Below are 16,041 nucleotides of genomic sequence, written 5' to 3'. Positions count from 1 at the left end.
TTGTGATGTTTGAAAAACGTTGCTTTTGATAGGTAGAGATGTTTGTACGTCATGGACTTTGAGCACACGAGAATTCATGTAAGTGGTTGACCAAAACAAAAGGATTCATAAGAGAAGATAACAATTTATTCTTTTTCTTTACCTCTTTAGATCACCTCCACCTCAAAGGGCGGACAAGGCAAAGACACGGTAAAGTTTGATACTATTTATATGAATAGTGTCAATCTTCTACTCAAATGGCAAGGGTAAGAGCAATTGCTATTTATTTTAATTTATTTTATATTTTATACTTAAACTATTAATTTTAGCATGAGAAGTGAAAAATAGGATTATGTATTTATATATATATAAATTCTGAAAATTTTGGTATTTTTTTGATTTTTATTAAAAAAATTCAGTTGCTGACGTCAGTTAACCCAGGCAAGATTTGCCTTTAAGCCTGCCCAGGCTTGTGGACTCCATCAACTGCCTAGTTTTGCCATTGTGCGCTGGAGCCAAAAGCTGGGCCTAGGCCCCCTCCTGCTCAGGCAAAACAGCTGCACTGGAAGTGCTCTTAGAGGTTTATAGCTTTAGGGATTTAAAAAAAAAAAATTACTTATTATTTTGTTACAGTGAACGGAATCGAATATGGAGAATCATCGAACTCCTTACCACTTGAGCTAAATTGTGCCAATTCTAAGAGCCAGTGGTAAAATATTTTGCTCCACAACGACTAGGCTTGTTTTTGACATCCAATTAGACCCTTTTAATTCATGTCTTGAAGAAAGAGACCAATTGGACCATTTGGGGAAGAAGAGGGCAGCTGGTGTGGGTTACCGACAATGACATAATGCGGCTAGTACAACTTTGTATAGATTGATTGAATCCTACTTGCCAAATTGTGCATCTATAATATCTCCAATATATATTATAATACTTCATTTTTTACTAGATAAGTAGGAGTTCTTACATTCCTATCAATAACAATGTGACATGTGTGCATAAGTTTTTTTTTGTGTTTTTGATTAATTATTTTTGCATATGTGTCAAACTATGATTCGCATGAAGGAGAAGTAGAATCCTATATATAATATTTTTGTATATATACTTTCTTTCTCTTTGCATTTTTTGCTCATTTATGTTTTGAGGAGCTCCTTTTTAAAACCAATGGAGTTTTGACACTTGTAAAATTCAAGTAAGGTTGACAAAGTTTCACCAACAACAAAAAAGAATATTAAATTTTTTTGACAAATGTCAAAATCACATTGATTGTAAGGAGGAGCTCCTCCTCATATTTGAAAAGGACAAAGGAGAGGGAAATTTTTTAAAAGAAGCCAAAATGAACAAAATTGCCCTTATTTATTTTTAGATTTCCTAAGGAATTCTTTACATTTACATGTCTTTAGTGTAAAAGTTGAGAGGTTTTTCCGTATTTTTTGAAATTTTTTTGGCTTTTTCTAAAAGTGAAAGCTTTTTTTGTGACTAAAACCTAAATTTACTTATAAAATAAATGCAAACAATAAAAGGGAGTCGTCATTTGCACTCCATAATAATCATTTGTATTGTTTCCTTATAAAAAGAAAATTTATTTAGAATGTAACCATCCAACTTAAAACCAATTGATAATAAATGCAAAAATCCAAGATATGAGATTTAATACTACTAACATTCACACAAGCCATAAAATTTCTTGTGAATTGTATTTTACATGCATTAATAATTGAGAGTCATCGAGACATGAATAACTAGGAAAGCAAAACCTCTAGCTAATTGTTAATTACTCTGTGATCTGGTCTCCCATATGCTAACACTGCTCCATCCACATCACCTCTCTCTCTCTCTTTCTTCCTTATTATATATAAGTATTATTCTTAGCAGAAAAAAGGAGGGATTTACCACTCTGACTCTCTCTCTCTCTCTCACACATTCCCACTATATTAGAGAGACAGAGTCTAGGATCAATGTTTGCCAAGATGTCCATCTCCCTCCAACCCCAAATATTCTCAGACTAATGACACTGAAAAGTCTGGTTGGGATAGGATATAATCAGCCAGAAAGAAAAGAAAAAGCCTTGGTAGCTGCCTCCTCTCTACTCAAAGAAAGAAAGAAAATAAATACATAATCGAGAGACAGAGACAGAGAAAGAGACATCATCCAGAGCTTTCTCAAAGACAGACAGACAAACAGTAAAAGCACACACCTTCTCTGAGCTTAGCTGTTCTCTCTCTCTCTGGTCCTCCCTAGCCAATGCCCAGAAGCCCATACTCAACTTTGTCTGCATCCCAGTCTCCCCCATAACATTTCTATTGCACCCATCAACACCTTAAAAGAACATAAATACACAGCACATCACAAGCCTGCATAGAAATTTAGAGATCATGAAGATCCGGTGTGATGTGTGCGAGAAAGAAGAGGCCACTGTTTTCTGCTCTGCAGATGAAGCTGCTCTCTGCGATGTCTGTGATCGCCGTGTTCACTACGCAAACAAGCTGGCCGGCAAGCACAAGCGCTTCTGTCTTCTCCACCCAACTTTCAAAGACTCCCCTCTCTGTGATATCTGCCAGGTAATGCATTCTCAACAGACTTCTCTGTTTTTTGCTCATAAACAATGATAATTTTCAATACAAAGTGCTCTTGTTTCTCATTTTCTTGGTGGGTTTTGCAGGAGAGGCGCGGATTTCTGTTTTGTCAACAAGACAGAGCGATTCTTTGCAGAGAATGCGACTTTTCGATTCACAAAACCAATGAGCACACACAGAAGCACAACAGGTTTGTTCTTCCAGGCGTTAAGCTCTCAGCTGCTGCTTCTTTATATCCAACCTCATCCTCCTCATGCTCTGGCTTCTCTCAAGTGGCCAATACCACTGATGCAAGAGCCTCCAAGTCTTCTTCAAAGAGACCCAAACCAGTTTCTGATAAGGCCTTGAATTGCTCTCCATCAGTGGAGCAAACGACGTCGTCTTCCTCCTACAAGACAGGAGAGAATTGTGGCAGTGACAATGGCTCTGTTTCAACAAGCAGCATATCAGAGTATCTGATGGAGACGCTGCCTGGCTGGCATGTCGAAGACTTTTTCGATTTTTCGTTTGCTCCCGATGGTTTCTGAGGATTGCAGCACACCTTACATCTAGGGAGATTTGAAAAAACCAGAGAGAAAAATAAGCCATTGTTTTGGTGATGTATATTTGGCTGATAACAAGGCCAATTTTGCTTGTGTTTTTGTGTGGGATTTGCTCTGCTTTTGGTGAAGCAAGATCTTGAAAACAACATAAGTTTTTTTTATTGTCATCAGAACAATTTGGCCATCTGGGTAGCTCAAGTTTCACCTGCAACTCCATATGACCCTGAGACTGGTTTTACAAATATGGTGAATAAAAAGAAAAAGGCAGTTCAGCAGAGGAAGGGGACTGATGCTGGTCTCTCAGTTCCTTCAAGAAATCCGAAGCTGTTGATAATCTGTTGTATAAACATTTCTGTTTAAAGGCTTTTATTCCATAATGGTTGTGTCCTTTCCTTTTCTGTTATGGGAGTGAGTGTCCTCATGCTTTATTTCAACTTCACAAGTTTATGCAAGTCCTTGTGGAATGCCTATTTTAATCCTCAACTGTTACTGGATATGGATGGTTCCCCAAAAGAAAGGGAACTTCTCTATAGAGCTAATAGGGTGTGAGGAACAGAGGCAAAGCTAATAGGGTGTGAGGACATAGATATAGATACAGATACAGAGAGATGTTAGGGGTAGGCAAGGTGCAGATTGGTGCAGATTGGTTCGGTTTCATCCAAAACTGCGGTCTAACTAATTACAAAATAGAACGGTTTAGTTTGGTTCGGTTTTGACAAAAATCACGGAAGAAACTGAACCAAATCAAACTAATTAATATATTGTTCTATTCTATCAGAGGCAAAGCTAGTAATTCATTTAAAACAAAACCACACCAAACAAGCAAATATCAAACTCACTGCAAATATGTAATAACTCGCATCCATAAAAGTCAAATCCGAAATCTACTCACATCCACATTCTGTTCATTGAACATTATTTTTATGGTGACCTAAAAGATTGGCTCAATATCAGTGAAAACCACAATGCAAACAACCCCCTATGTTCTCTCTTTTTTTTTGGGTAAATAAACCCACTATGTTGCAGGAAACAAGATAACTACTCATTTATTTAGTATTTACCACCCCAAAAAAAAAAGTCAACCCTAAAATCCCACCGTGCATATTTCTACTTCAAGAAATGACAGAGGAATGACCCAAAAGAAAAGAACTGTGAAATAATGAATTAACATTGCAGAGGTGGAAGAATATTGCTTTAAGCATTACATTGTTTTTTTTTCTTTTCTTTTTCTATACATGGTTTCAATCACAACATTTTGCTGCATACTCCAAACAAAGCAACATTCTGCATCTCAAACTCCCAAATTTGATTGGTTTCTATTTCCCAACTTTGTCCCTTGTTATTTTACAGGACCCAGGCGAGAGAGATAGAAACAAAATATTGATATACCTTTTACACAGTTTACATACAGGCAAACTAATTAAAGAATCGCACCCACTATTTCACATAAAACAGAATCATGACAAGGCCCTGCAAAATAAAAAGTCAAAAACAAAATGAAAACCATCCTCGTTAAATTACCGATCCAATACTGCAAATCGATGAAATAAATGTTATGGCAACGCCCTCTTAAAAGGAACCATAGCAGATAGGATTTGCTTCTTTTTTTTAATCCGAAAAATAATCAGAAGGAAAAAAAAATATATTAACAAATTGCATTACCTTCATTTGAGGGCATAAAACAGTGTTATGAGGTAAATGCAAAAAGCCTATCTGCAATTTTTGTACGACAAATTGGGCACTCGGAACAAGCAAGTGAACAAGATTTACACACTGCAAAAGGTACCATAGTTACTTACTATAAGAAATGATGAGCATATATTGTTTTTTTTTTTTTTTTTTTAACACAGCTTCAGAATGACTTACAACAAAAATGCCGGCAGGGCAGAAGAATTGCTGCAGTTGGTGATTCAAAACATACTTTACACAGATGGGAATTGGCATCTCCGTTGCCCTGGTGTTTGAGCTCTTTGTCCTTCATCTCCTGCATTCGAGCCTGAAAAAATAAAAGGATGGTGCACAAAAACAATCAAGCTTTTAATCAACTTTACAATATAATTCATTAATCTTTTTCTTCTTAAGCAGATTTGACCTCCACATGCTTTTCCGGAAAATGGCTGATCCCTCACAATCATAAGCATGATAACATCTAGAATAAAACCATTTTGATTGAGCCAAGTGGGCCTAATCTCTATGCAAAGATGTATTAGGTCCAAACTTAGTGACCTAAGAAAATATCATCCTCTTAAATTTATGTAGTAGTAGCCTCTTTTAGTTTTCATGTTCTCAAAGCCATTAAAACATCATTGAGAGCTTTTGTCTCATTGGTTTAAAAACACTAAACAAACCTTAAAACAGAATCGATCATCTCTTAATACGTCTCCAGAACAAATTGCAAAAGAATTCCAAAACAATCTAGAACAATAACGTTAAAAGATAATGCAGATTCTCAGGTTACCTTGAGGCGAAGAACAAGAGGTTCTTCCGTAGGACTTTCATCATCAGCTGGTTTCGAAACATCCAAAACTTGTCTCTCTTTGGGGACAGTATTACTGTCACTTGTTTTTAAACCATTACTATTTCTCATCACATCATTGTGCCTTTCTTCTGTGTGTGTCTCAGGAATAGATCCACCCTCTTTTTTTAATTTTGCAACCAACACCCACATGTTTGCTAAATCATTTTCTAGAGCTTCCTCCCTTTTCTTTGCATCTTCAACCTTTTTTCTGTATTCCTCTTCTACAAATTCCTTTTCAGCAAGGGCAGCCTCAAGAGCTGCCTCTCGCTGTTTCCTTGCCTGAAGTTCCATCTTTAAATCATCAGCATCAAGATTCCATGACTCAAAGTCATCAGACATCCCTGATATCTCATTAGCACGACCAGAGAGCCTCCCTTTCCTCCCAGATCTTGCTCCATCATTGTACTTGCGGTTAGCACCATTAACAGGTTGCATAACAGAGCTTCTAGAATTGGCCAACTCCCGAGCAGCCAACAACTCTTTCTCTAGTTTTGCACTCTGCAGTGAGAGCTTTGTCACTTCACCAGCCAAATTCTTCAACTCCACAGCAGCAGCAGATGCCAGTTCTTTTGCATAAGAAGCTTCTTCGGCCAGTTTTTGATTTTGCACATGTAACCCACTGTTCTCTTCTGAGAACCGGACGTGCTCCAGCTTTAGTTTCTCATTCTCAATCTCCTATGAGAAGGAACAAAAGCATCAACCAGTTAGAAGTATTGCATGAAAGCTAAAGCAACCTCTTACATTAGTACAATAGCATCTTCAGTCACGATACAAGAAAGATTAAAAACTGATAATAACGAAGTTATGCAAAAACAAAAAAGAAATGACTACACAAAACTATGGACTGCACCATTCTAACAAAAGAAAAAATTGTCACTGTCAAGTAATAATGACAGAGGAACTAAACGTTCTACATGAATGAACCAAGAATAATAAACTAAAACAAAAGGAGTGCAAGTCAAGAGTATGGCAAAATACTTTGACACTAAAGGTAACAGCTAGAAACTACTAATCTATCAAGCTTTATGGATTTATAAGCTAGAAAGTTCAAATAATCACCTGAGACTGAATTTTCTTTTTGAGCTCCTCAACATATTCTTCAGATACACAGTGCTCAGAAGACGTTTCACCAGACACTGAAGCCAAACGTCGCTCTAACTGATTCACTTTTTCGTGCAATTCCACATTCTCTGCACACTGCAAATAAGCAAAGATAGATAGTTCAGCAATATAACAAGTGGAAATAAAAGTCTGCACTGAAACACGGAAGAAAGCTTCAGATAAATCAGCTGGATAGAATAAAAAATTAATCAAAGAATATGACTGAAAGGAACCAAGGAAGATGAAATATTCTAACCTTATTTTGCAATTGCTCCTGAAGAATACGATTGTCTGCTGATTTTATCTGCATGAACGTTACACTTAAAAGAATAAATTATACCGCCAACATAATGCATTGGGCAAATGTTATAACATCAAAAAGAAAACTAACAATTAAAGTGTTGCATGAAATTTATAAATGAAACACTGCCCATTTAATGTCCATCACACTGATATAGTAATACATTCACTCACTTCCAACTCAAATCCCTTCTCATTGCACTGGGTCGTCAGTCTTTTAACTGTCTGTGGCAGAAGAAAATGAAAGGGGTTAAAACAAAGCTTCAGCTATCTGTTGACAACAGTAGAACAAAAAATGAGAACTACTTATAATAATGAAGATGATGAGAACGCAAAACTACCTGCTGCATCTCAACAAAAGATGCATTGGCAATTGAAGCCTCGCCACTTTCGTTTATGCGCTGTTCTAAAACTCTCATTTGCCTTCTCTTTTCATGGATATCACGTTCCAAGTTCTCAATCTGTAAGCATGCATAGTTGTTCATCAGGGTCATTTTAAGGAAAATAGACATACTTCTGCAGCTGCCAAATGAATCTCTAAACTCCTAAATTATTTAGGATGGTGAATGCTAAATTTTAAAAAAAGGAATGCATATTAGCACTTCTAAAAAGGAATGCATATTAGCACTTCTAAAAATAATGATGCAGAATAGGATTAATAAGAATAAATGGAATTTATACTTGAGTTTTCGCGCTATCAGGATCATTTACAGACTGCTCCACCAATCGCTTCAAGGAGCTGGTGCCAAGTGCAATCTCTCCAGCAAGCATCTTAACTTGCTCAACAAGCAGGTCTATATGATCTGACATTGTCATCCCTCCCTAAAGTAATTAAAATAAGCAGTCATACTTACATCAAAAGAATGAATGATTAGTACTTAAATGAAAATGACTATTTTAGCCAACCAACGAAATCATAGACACTCACCCAAAGACAATTATTAATTACCATAAGTTTGTTCATAAGAGATATAGCTGTATTAGGTGGCAATCAAAGCAAATAGTGTATAGACAAAACTTCATGCCACATTCTAATTTGATAATTGTTTGCAAGTAAAATTAAGACTTCCTGATTTGACAATTGCATGTCTAAGTTGTGAACAGAAAAAAATATATACAGGAAGACTTGACAAAAATCTGGAAAATAGAGAAGATATCTTCCCTACAAATCCTATGTGTAAACTCCTCCAAGGGAATGCTTGTATGTCTACAATATGCAATGTGCCTACATCAATATATATATATATATATGTGTTTGCATGCACACATGTGGGAAAGAAATGAGCACGTTTCACTTCCCTCTCCTTCAGAAGAAAATTTTTGCAAGATTACTAGGTCAAGTAATTGAGCTTTATATGCTGAATGGCGACAAAGCCAAAGTGAACGAAAAAATAGCATAACTTACCACTGGATGTCTCGAACCACTGATAAGGTCACCGGCTTGAGTTGATTCCGTAATTGTACTGCTAGCTGGTGAGAGATCGTCATTCCACCTGCTGGAAGATCTTTTGTGTCTAAAATCATTAGCCAGATCTGATGGAACAGAAGAGGCAGAACACGGTGACTCCTTCTGGTTCTCACTTTCTAGAAGCAAGGGCCCATCTCGCACTACTTCTACTTTCTGACAGAGAAAAATCACAAAATGTAAGCATCTGACCATGCTTTTCCACCAGAAAACAAGAAGTACAAAGGATCTGTTGCCACTATGAGAATAATAAACTAGAAATACAGTCACACACACACACACACACACACACACACACACACACACACACAAAATGCATGAATATCAAAATTGAAGTGATAGGAAATGAAATCCTTTTCTTATTTACTAAAACTAAGCAAGCAAACAGTGACAGGAAACATGCATCCTTGTCTATATAGCTTACAAAACAAAAGTAACTTCTCCAACATTCAGCATAATATTTTTCCTCGCTTATGATTGGTCTCATTTCGAATAAATATTATCAACATTCAAAGCTCAAACAACTAAGCTAAAGAAAGGGGAAGAAAACAACAGCACAGAGCATGCTATAATCTACAACTTCATTGGGTAAGGAACTCACATCATCCTCACCAACCGAATAACTACGCTGGTGGCTGGGAATATCACCCAAACATCCAGGAATTGTATTTTTTGAAGAAACAAGAATGAGCTTCGTCAGCCTCTGGATTCTACTCATAAGAGCAGCCTTCGCTTCCTCTTCTTCCTCCAATCTTGATTGCATTTTAAATTGGCCTTCTTCCAACTATTTCCAGAGAGCAATGATCATATGTAAATCTTAGTCAAACTCATACTAAGCCATTGCCACCATCAAACAAAACTGATATCATTTCAAAAGCAAAACCTTTTGTTTTAAGGTGATAATCTCCTCATGGCTGATGCCAACAAGCATCCCCTTCCTTAGCTGATCAAGTTCTTCTTTAAGGACTGAAATTTCTCTTTGATACTTCTTAATCAAAGACTTCTCATCAATAATCTGCTATAAATAATTTCAAAAAATAAAACAGAAAACAAAGAGCAGAATTGTGAGCTAAAGTGTTTACTTTTGAGTATTGTCTTAAAACATTATTCAAGCAATGAATTGTAGCACACCTTATTGCGCGATGCATAGATTTCTACTCGCTTTGCCCTGCTTGCAAATTTCAATGTATTATGAGTTTCCTCCATGCTGCTTGATGCAGGGGTAACAGTGCAAATAAGCTGGGAACATATGCATAAGAACAAAATAAAGGCAAGTTATAATAGTTTTAATTGCATAAACTTTTAGAACAGTTTATTCAAAAGCACATCCCCTGGTAAAGGTTTTTTTTTGGTCCAAAATCTACATTGGAGAGCTTTTAAAACAAACAATAAACAATGAAAAAATCAACAGAAGGCCATGGGAAAAAGTAAATCATGTATATTACACATTACATGATTTACAACAAAAATGGAATAATGGGCTAACAAATGTAGCATTCAAACTCACCGAAACATGACCATGCCCACCTAACGAGGATTGTAGAAGGCGCGTAAGCTTAGAATCTCGATATGGAACATGGGATGCCTTTCCCTCACTCAGTTTTCCTATTACCTTCATTGCAACCATACAATCAAGTTACGAGCAAAAGATTAGCTTGTTTATCTTTTCACCAGAAACATTAAAATGATTTAAAAAAATAGTGACCATTTTCTTAGTAAAACTGAATAGAGTGACCATTAAACAATACAGCAATATAAAGTTCCTCTCAGCTAGAAGTGAAAGTGAATCAGCATCGTGTTGCATAGACATTGTCACCAAATACAGTCTTTCATATGGCTGGAATGGTGTGCATGAAGGCTTTGCTTAGGCTTGGGAAAATAGATAATGCAAATTATGTAGTAAATAATCTATAATAATATATATAAAAAAAGGCCTACAAAATTTCTACGTTTGGTAATATAATTGAATTTTCAGGTACTTACAGTTCCAAGAGTTAGAAGGCTCTTGTTTATGTAAGATCCTTCCTTTCTTCTTAGTCCAGTTGTTTCGGTTTTTGAGCTCTCAGATCCAGCAAGATCAATCAAATTCTAAAGAAAACAAACAAACAAAAAATACGACTAAACATACATGTATATAAATAAACAACCTCATATTTCGGAATGAAAATTTAATTGAGCCATACAAGTTGAGAGAAGATCACTCCATCATATTCATCACCATGGGCACTACTTTCAATCATCTGCAAATGCATCGGTCAGTTAAATATTAATTAGCAGGAATGTAGCAGAATTGATAGCATTCACAATTCCATGTGCAGAAATGAAGAGAGAAAATTACTCTGATAGAATGCAAAAATTTTACAAATAAAAGTAGGCAACTCTTAAATACAATTACTGCCCAAATTATTATAAGGAGCTGTTAACCACGTATTTTCCAGGAAAATATTATTTGAAATCATTTCATTCACAAAATTTTAAAAGTTATTTATGTGTTCCAGAAGGAATACCAAAGGCTCAAATAAGTAACAGCGTGATACGGTTTATATTTTATTTAACAGTGACTTACATGTTGCTTTATTAATGAATGCATTGCATGTCTTGGTGTGTGCACATATTGGTCTATTTACATTGATAAAAGATACAATACCAAACACAATCTCAAAACTATAGATTGAATAGTTGGCAACTTATCACGATCAAGGTAGTACAATTCATTGATACATTACGAAGAATGCTTACCAGTGTAAATATGGTGTGGCTTCGACTACTCAACAGATTAAAATTGTTGGATCCAACATGACGATGTTCTGCCATTACCATGCACCAGTTAAAAACTCAGTAAAAAGAAATCATCTTTAACCTAATAAAATTGGGAGAAAAACTAAAGTCATCACTACAAGTAAGTACCTTCTCCAGCAGCAATAAAAGAAAGTGCATGCCCAGGAGACAAAACAACTTCTTCCTTTATACCCTCAACATATGTACCCTGAAAATATAAGCATAATGACACAGAGAAATGATAAATCCAGCAACAAACTAAATGTACTTACAAAAAGCTTTAAAAAGTACATAAGTACAAACTTTTTATTTTCGAATAAGACATAAGTGGGGTATTTTAGAAAAGGCCTTAGAAAGAAAATAGATACAGTTAAATAAGGACTTCCAATAAAAGATAAGTAACAAACCTGTGAATCTTCTCTCACACGCAAATTTTGACCTGTTGGATCAAGCAAGTCATTTATCACCTGATATCAGATGCACAAATAGCACCAGAAATCAATACAAATAAGAATGATGAACATAGCAAGAAACTTTGACTTGGACAACAACTATAATCTCCATGTTAAGGTTAACACAAAAACTAAGAAGGACAAAAAGAGCCATCTGTCAGGTAGAAAATTAGACCATGAATATGAAAACAAATGAATGATGGTTGAATGAAATCCCAGAGTTTAAATTATAGAGCTTATTTTCATACCTAAGAAGAATGATAAATACATTTTACCAGGAAAGGAATGAGCTACCGTATAATCTGAAGCCTTAAAATGTGACTGCCAATAAGAATAGCTCTACTAACCTCATTGTAGATCTCAAGATATGAGACACGGAGTAAAAACTCCCTCCCTGGGGTCTGAAATGAGAATGCAACTTTCAGTTAGTCATCACAGCAGGCAACTCAAGTAAGTCATTTGTTAGTATCAACAAAAACAGAAAATAAACCTTCCATGAGTATACAAGGCAAAGCAAATAGTCATATACTATTGGCAAGGTAAGAAAGAATGCAAGATAAATTAGTCCACAGAAAATAGTATATAGAACTCTGGTCTGTCAAGTATTAAATTGGTTCAATAAACCTAAAACTCCATGCCCATGATACAATTATGGAACACTGGTCTGTTAAGTATTTTATTGGTTCACATAAACCAGCAGAAGACACAATTAAAAGTCTATAAATTACTATGATAACTTGCTGAATAAAACATATTGCAATCAGGACGAGTATGTTTTAAATCATTATGCAACATCAGTGTGCAACATCCTGTACAAAATAAAACTGACAAGATCCTGGGACAATGTTAAATTGAAGGGAAAGGGTGGAGGAACAAAGAACAACTCATACAAAATTCATAGGTGCACTTACATCTTGGATGATACTGAAGACATCCTTTATCGCCAATGGTATAATACCTGGAGAGTTTTGATCTCCCTGTGTATTATGAGAAATGAGTTAAGTAACAGTATTGTTACTGTCCATGGAATATACCATAACAGTGAGAAAGTTTCACAACATTGTAAGGTAACAGAAACAAGAAATATCAAGTACGGTATTCATAAAGCAAAATGTAGGGTAAAACACAAACATATGGCAAAGATTATGGAAGATAACAAATACGTCCAAAAGATGATATTCTTGCAGAATCTACAATTGGACTTTGCTTCATAACAATGTTCCAAAGTAAACGAGTTCAACATAACTACATGTTCGTGCATAAAAAGTTATTTGTCTACATTTCTGCTAAGCAAAAGCCAAACCTAAGACTTCCCCAAGTGCACCTTAAAAAAATTAATCATTTATAGCCTCCTTAAATTAGATATTGATAGTTATTTAGATAGGTGCCACCAGGGGTATTTTGACTTGCTCAAAGAATTAGAAGAAAAAAAACGACCATTGATAATTTGATGATCCTCTTTACATATTGTAAGAATGCAGAAGAGTCTTGAGTTTGGGAGCTTTTGGGGTTTACTCTTGCACTTTAGGATTCCAATGAGCTATATTAGGTCCTGTTAGTCTGTTCCGGGGTCGCATGGTAGAGTTGGAAAGACCAAAAGTTATCTGGAGACCTGTTCCTTTAAGTATCATGTGGTTCTTGTGGCTTGATTAGTTGAGAGACATGAAAAGATTTTGAGAGAGTGGAACACTACATGAAGTAGTTCTCCATTAATCATTATTCATTTATTTTTGCAAAGCCATACAAGGAAAGTTTAAATTTAATTGCCTAATGTGGAACCAAACAGGCCATCATGGTTTTTAACATTCATAGGCTTTCAGTAGCAAAAGCCCAAGAAAAGAGAGTGGCACTTACATGCATAGTGTGTGTCTTTCCACTACTTGTCACACCATAAGCAAAAACAGTACCTGCATTGTTAGTAACCAGGCCATAAGATAAGGAAAATTAACAAGAGAACTGAATGAAATTTAATTAATTAACTTTTTTCAAATAAAGCTAATAGACTTTTCATTACAAGCAATAACGAATTCTCCCTTTGGAGTCTACAAGAGCAGTATGTCATACCATTGACACCTTCCATGGCAGCTTTGACAACAGGTTTAGCTGCAACCTCGTACACCTCTTGTGAATTGGCATGCTGTCCAAAAACTCTATCTGCAACAACAAAACCATCCTCAAATCCAACAATTTTAAAACCCTGTAATTTCTACGTTAAATGCAAATGAATTCTAACACATTTTCTTTTGAATTTACCAAAATCGAATTAGATTCACATTCAAATTTTCAAATTTGGAAGTACAATTAATAACAATTAAGACAATACCAAATGCATATGCTGTAGCTGGATTGTACTCATTCCTCACTATCTTATCACCGTCCGCGTACCAAGTGATCTCGTCCCCTCTCTGAAACTCCCTCTCGCTGCAAGAAAAAGCCCCAAAAGCAAAATCATTCAATCACATTACCTCAAGACCAAACGGTCCAAAATCCGCCAATCCCAAACCCCATAGATCTGATCCAATACGCTCAGATCTACCATTATTACCTCAGCGGCCTAAACCGAATCGTGACCGATATGCTATCCCCACCCCTCGGCGCCTCGAGCATCTCCGCCAAAAGCTCCTCGGACGCGAAGCCCACCGGCGAGCGAGTACTATAACCGCCTGAACCGTACTGCATTGAATCGGAGCGGCCGCGACTCGGCGTCATGGATCGGGACCCGAGTCCACCTCCCGAGTTGTAAAACGACGTCGCTGAGGTCGAGCAGGAGCGCGGAATGATCCGGCCGTTCATCAACGAAGACGAGGACGAGGTCGACGAGTAGGGGCTGGAGGGCTTGCGGTAGGAGAAAGGCGAGCTGCTGCGGGCTCGTGAGGACGAGGCCATCCAGCTGAGTCAACACGGACGGTGACTCGGAGAGAGGAAAATGCAGCAATTTAAAAACAAAAACAAACGAGTGGAAGGAAGAAGAAGAAGAAGTAAAAGAAGAGCAAAGAGAAAGAGAATATGTCAGAGAGGTCACATGGCTTGCGAGCCAAAAGCGAAGAACATTGTTTTTCCTTTTTTATTAATTGAATTAAAGCTTTCAGCTATTATTCTTCTTCACTCTCTCACACTGTGTGCTCGACTGTAGAGAGAGAAACTGAGGGGTAGAGAGAGAGAGAGAGGGAGTTTCGTCTTCTTTAAGACAAGGTGAGAGTTGCAGAGAGAGAGAGAGAGAGAGGGACTAATAACCGGTGAGTGGTGAGAGTGAGAACGACGGTAGTGGATTAAATTTTGAAATTTTAAAAATAAAATATTTAAATTACTTGGGGTGACGTGGCGAATTGGTTTAAATTTGGTGAAGGCAGGCAACCGCGCGCATTATGTATTAAAAAGATGGACTTTGAAAAATAAAAACGCTACGAATGAGCGGGAATAACAGCGGCCGCCGATTAAGACAATTTATATAATGCCAAAAAAATACCATTTAACTTATATCATGCATTGTATTCTTGCATCTATTGAACGATATTCATCGTTTCCTTTTTCAAAAAATAATTTTTGGGTTTTTTAACTTTTATTATGTGCGAGCAAATAGTAAATACTTACACATAGGTAAATTAGGCCGGTTAGTCAGAGTAATAAACCCGCTACTTGCACGCAAGTTTGAATCCCTCTCCACATAGATTATTATCGAACATTGGAAGAGGAGTTCGGCTCTTGCTAGCCCAACATATTTCAATTGCATATTTTGAAGTGACTTGTGATCTAAGTGCCCGTTTGACATTACTTATTTCAGGTGATAAGTGATTTTTTAAACATTTCGGGAAGCCCAACCCGTTTGGTAAATTATGAGAAAATCATTTATTGTTAAAAATTGATGTGAGAGAAAGCTACAAGGGAAAGCAGCTAATGATGTGTTTTCATTTTCTGATTATGCGGGAATCAATTTCGAAGAGGCGCTGGGTTTAATGATTATGCGGGAATTATTTTATAATTATGTGGGAATCAATACCAACAACACTTTTAACAAAAAATTTACCAAATGCCAAACTACTTTCTCTCACAATTGATTTCTCTCACAGCAAATCTGACAGCGATTATTTTCACATCACAACAATGCCAAATTGGCCAATCTAAAATCGGAAACAAAACAAAACAAAACAAAATCCATATTCATACCTCATTTGATATCTCCAAGCCACAATTTGACTCTATATTTGTTAAATACTTATGGCACATATTTGTGTTTAGGGATGAGCGTGGTAGATTTCTTGAATATATGAGTGATATACAATAGAAGTCTTGTTTGCAAGAATGCATGTAATGACTGGGGAGGTGTGTA

The 16,041-nt window shown here is 36.4% G+C and overlaps 2 protein-coding genes across 3 annotated transcripts; one reads left to right on the top strand and one right to left on the bottom strand.

Moving 5' to 3' along the window:
• The first annotated feature begins 1,932 nt into the window (after positions 1 to 1,932).
• LOC117637816 (B-box zinc finger protein 20-like) lies at positions 1,933 to 3,412 on the top strand. The gene is made up of 2 exons (XM_034372839.1): positions 1,933 to 2,543; positions 2,645 to 3,412. The coding sequence occupies exons 1-2, from the start codon at positions 2,358 to 2,360 to the stop codon at positions 3,083 to 3,085; spliced, it is 627 nt and encodes a 208-aa protein (XP_034228730.1). The 5' UTR covers positions 1,933 to 2,357; the 3' UTR covers positions 3,086 to 3,412.
• Positions 3,413 to 4,246: 834 nt separating this feature from the next.
• Positions 4,247 to 14,934, bottom strand: LOC117637026 (kinesin-like protein KIN-7D, mitochondrial). 2 transcript variants are annotated; one of them, XM_034371765.1, is made up of 25 exons: positions 14,260 to 14,934; positions 14,038 to 14,135; positions 13,779 to 13,868; positions 13,569 to 13,621; positions 12,626 to 12,691; positions 12,062 to 12,115; positions 11,670 to 11,729; positions 11,392 to 11,470; positions 11,224 to 11,291; positions 10,668 to 10,724; positions 10,468 to 10,572; positions 9,992 to 10,096; positions 9,616 to 9,723; positions 9,368 to 9,502; positions 9,086 to 9,268; positions 8,425 to 8,640; positions 7,701 to 7,841; positions 7,361 to 7,480; positions 7,194 to 7,244; positions 6,976 to 7,023; positions 6,678 to 6,815; positions 5,559 to 6,293; positions 4,967 to 5,096; positions 4,763 to 4,873; positions 4,247 to 4,570 (listed from the first exon to the last, which is right to left on the bottom strand). In XM_034371765.1, the coding sequence occupies exons 1-24, from the start codon at positions 14,598 to 14,600 to the stop codon at positions 4,788 to 4,790; spliced, it is 3,267 nt and encodes a 1,088-aa protein (XP_034227656.1). In that variant the 5' UTR covers positions 14,601 to 14,934; the 3' UTR covers positions 4,247 to 4,570; positions 4,763 to 4,787. The 2 variants fall into 2 exon arrangements, with proteins under 2 accessions (XP_034227656.1, XP_034227657.1); XM_034371766.1 differs by having other exon boundaries at positions 9,368 to 9,499.
• Positions 14,935 to 16,041: the final 1,107 nt, after the last annotated feature.

The sequence above is a fragment of the Prunus dulcis genome, chromosome 8 (assembly GCF_902201215.1).
Source record: "Prunus dulcis chromosome 8, ALMONDv2, whole genome shotgun sequence".
NCBI classification, from domain to species: domain Eukaryota; kingdom Viridiplantae; phylum Streptophyta; class Magnoliopsida; order Rosales; family Rosaceae; genus Prunus; species Prunus dulcis.
The sequence above is the reverse complement of the archived record's forward strand: the minus strand, read 5'-3'. Positions and strand labels throughout refer to the sequence as shown.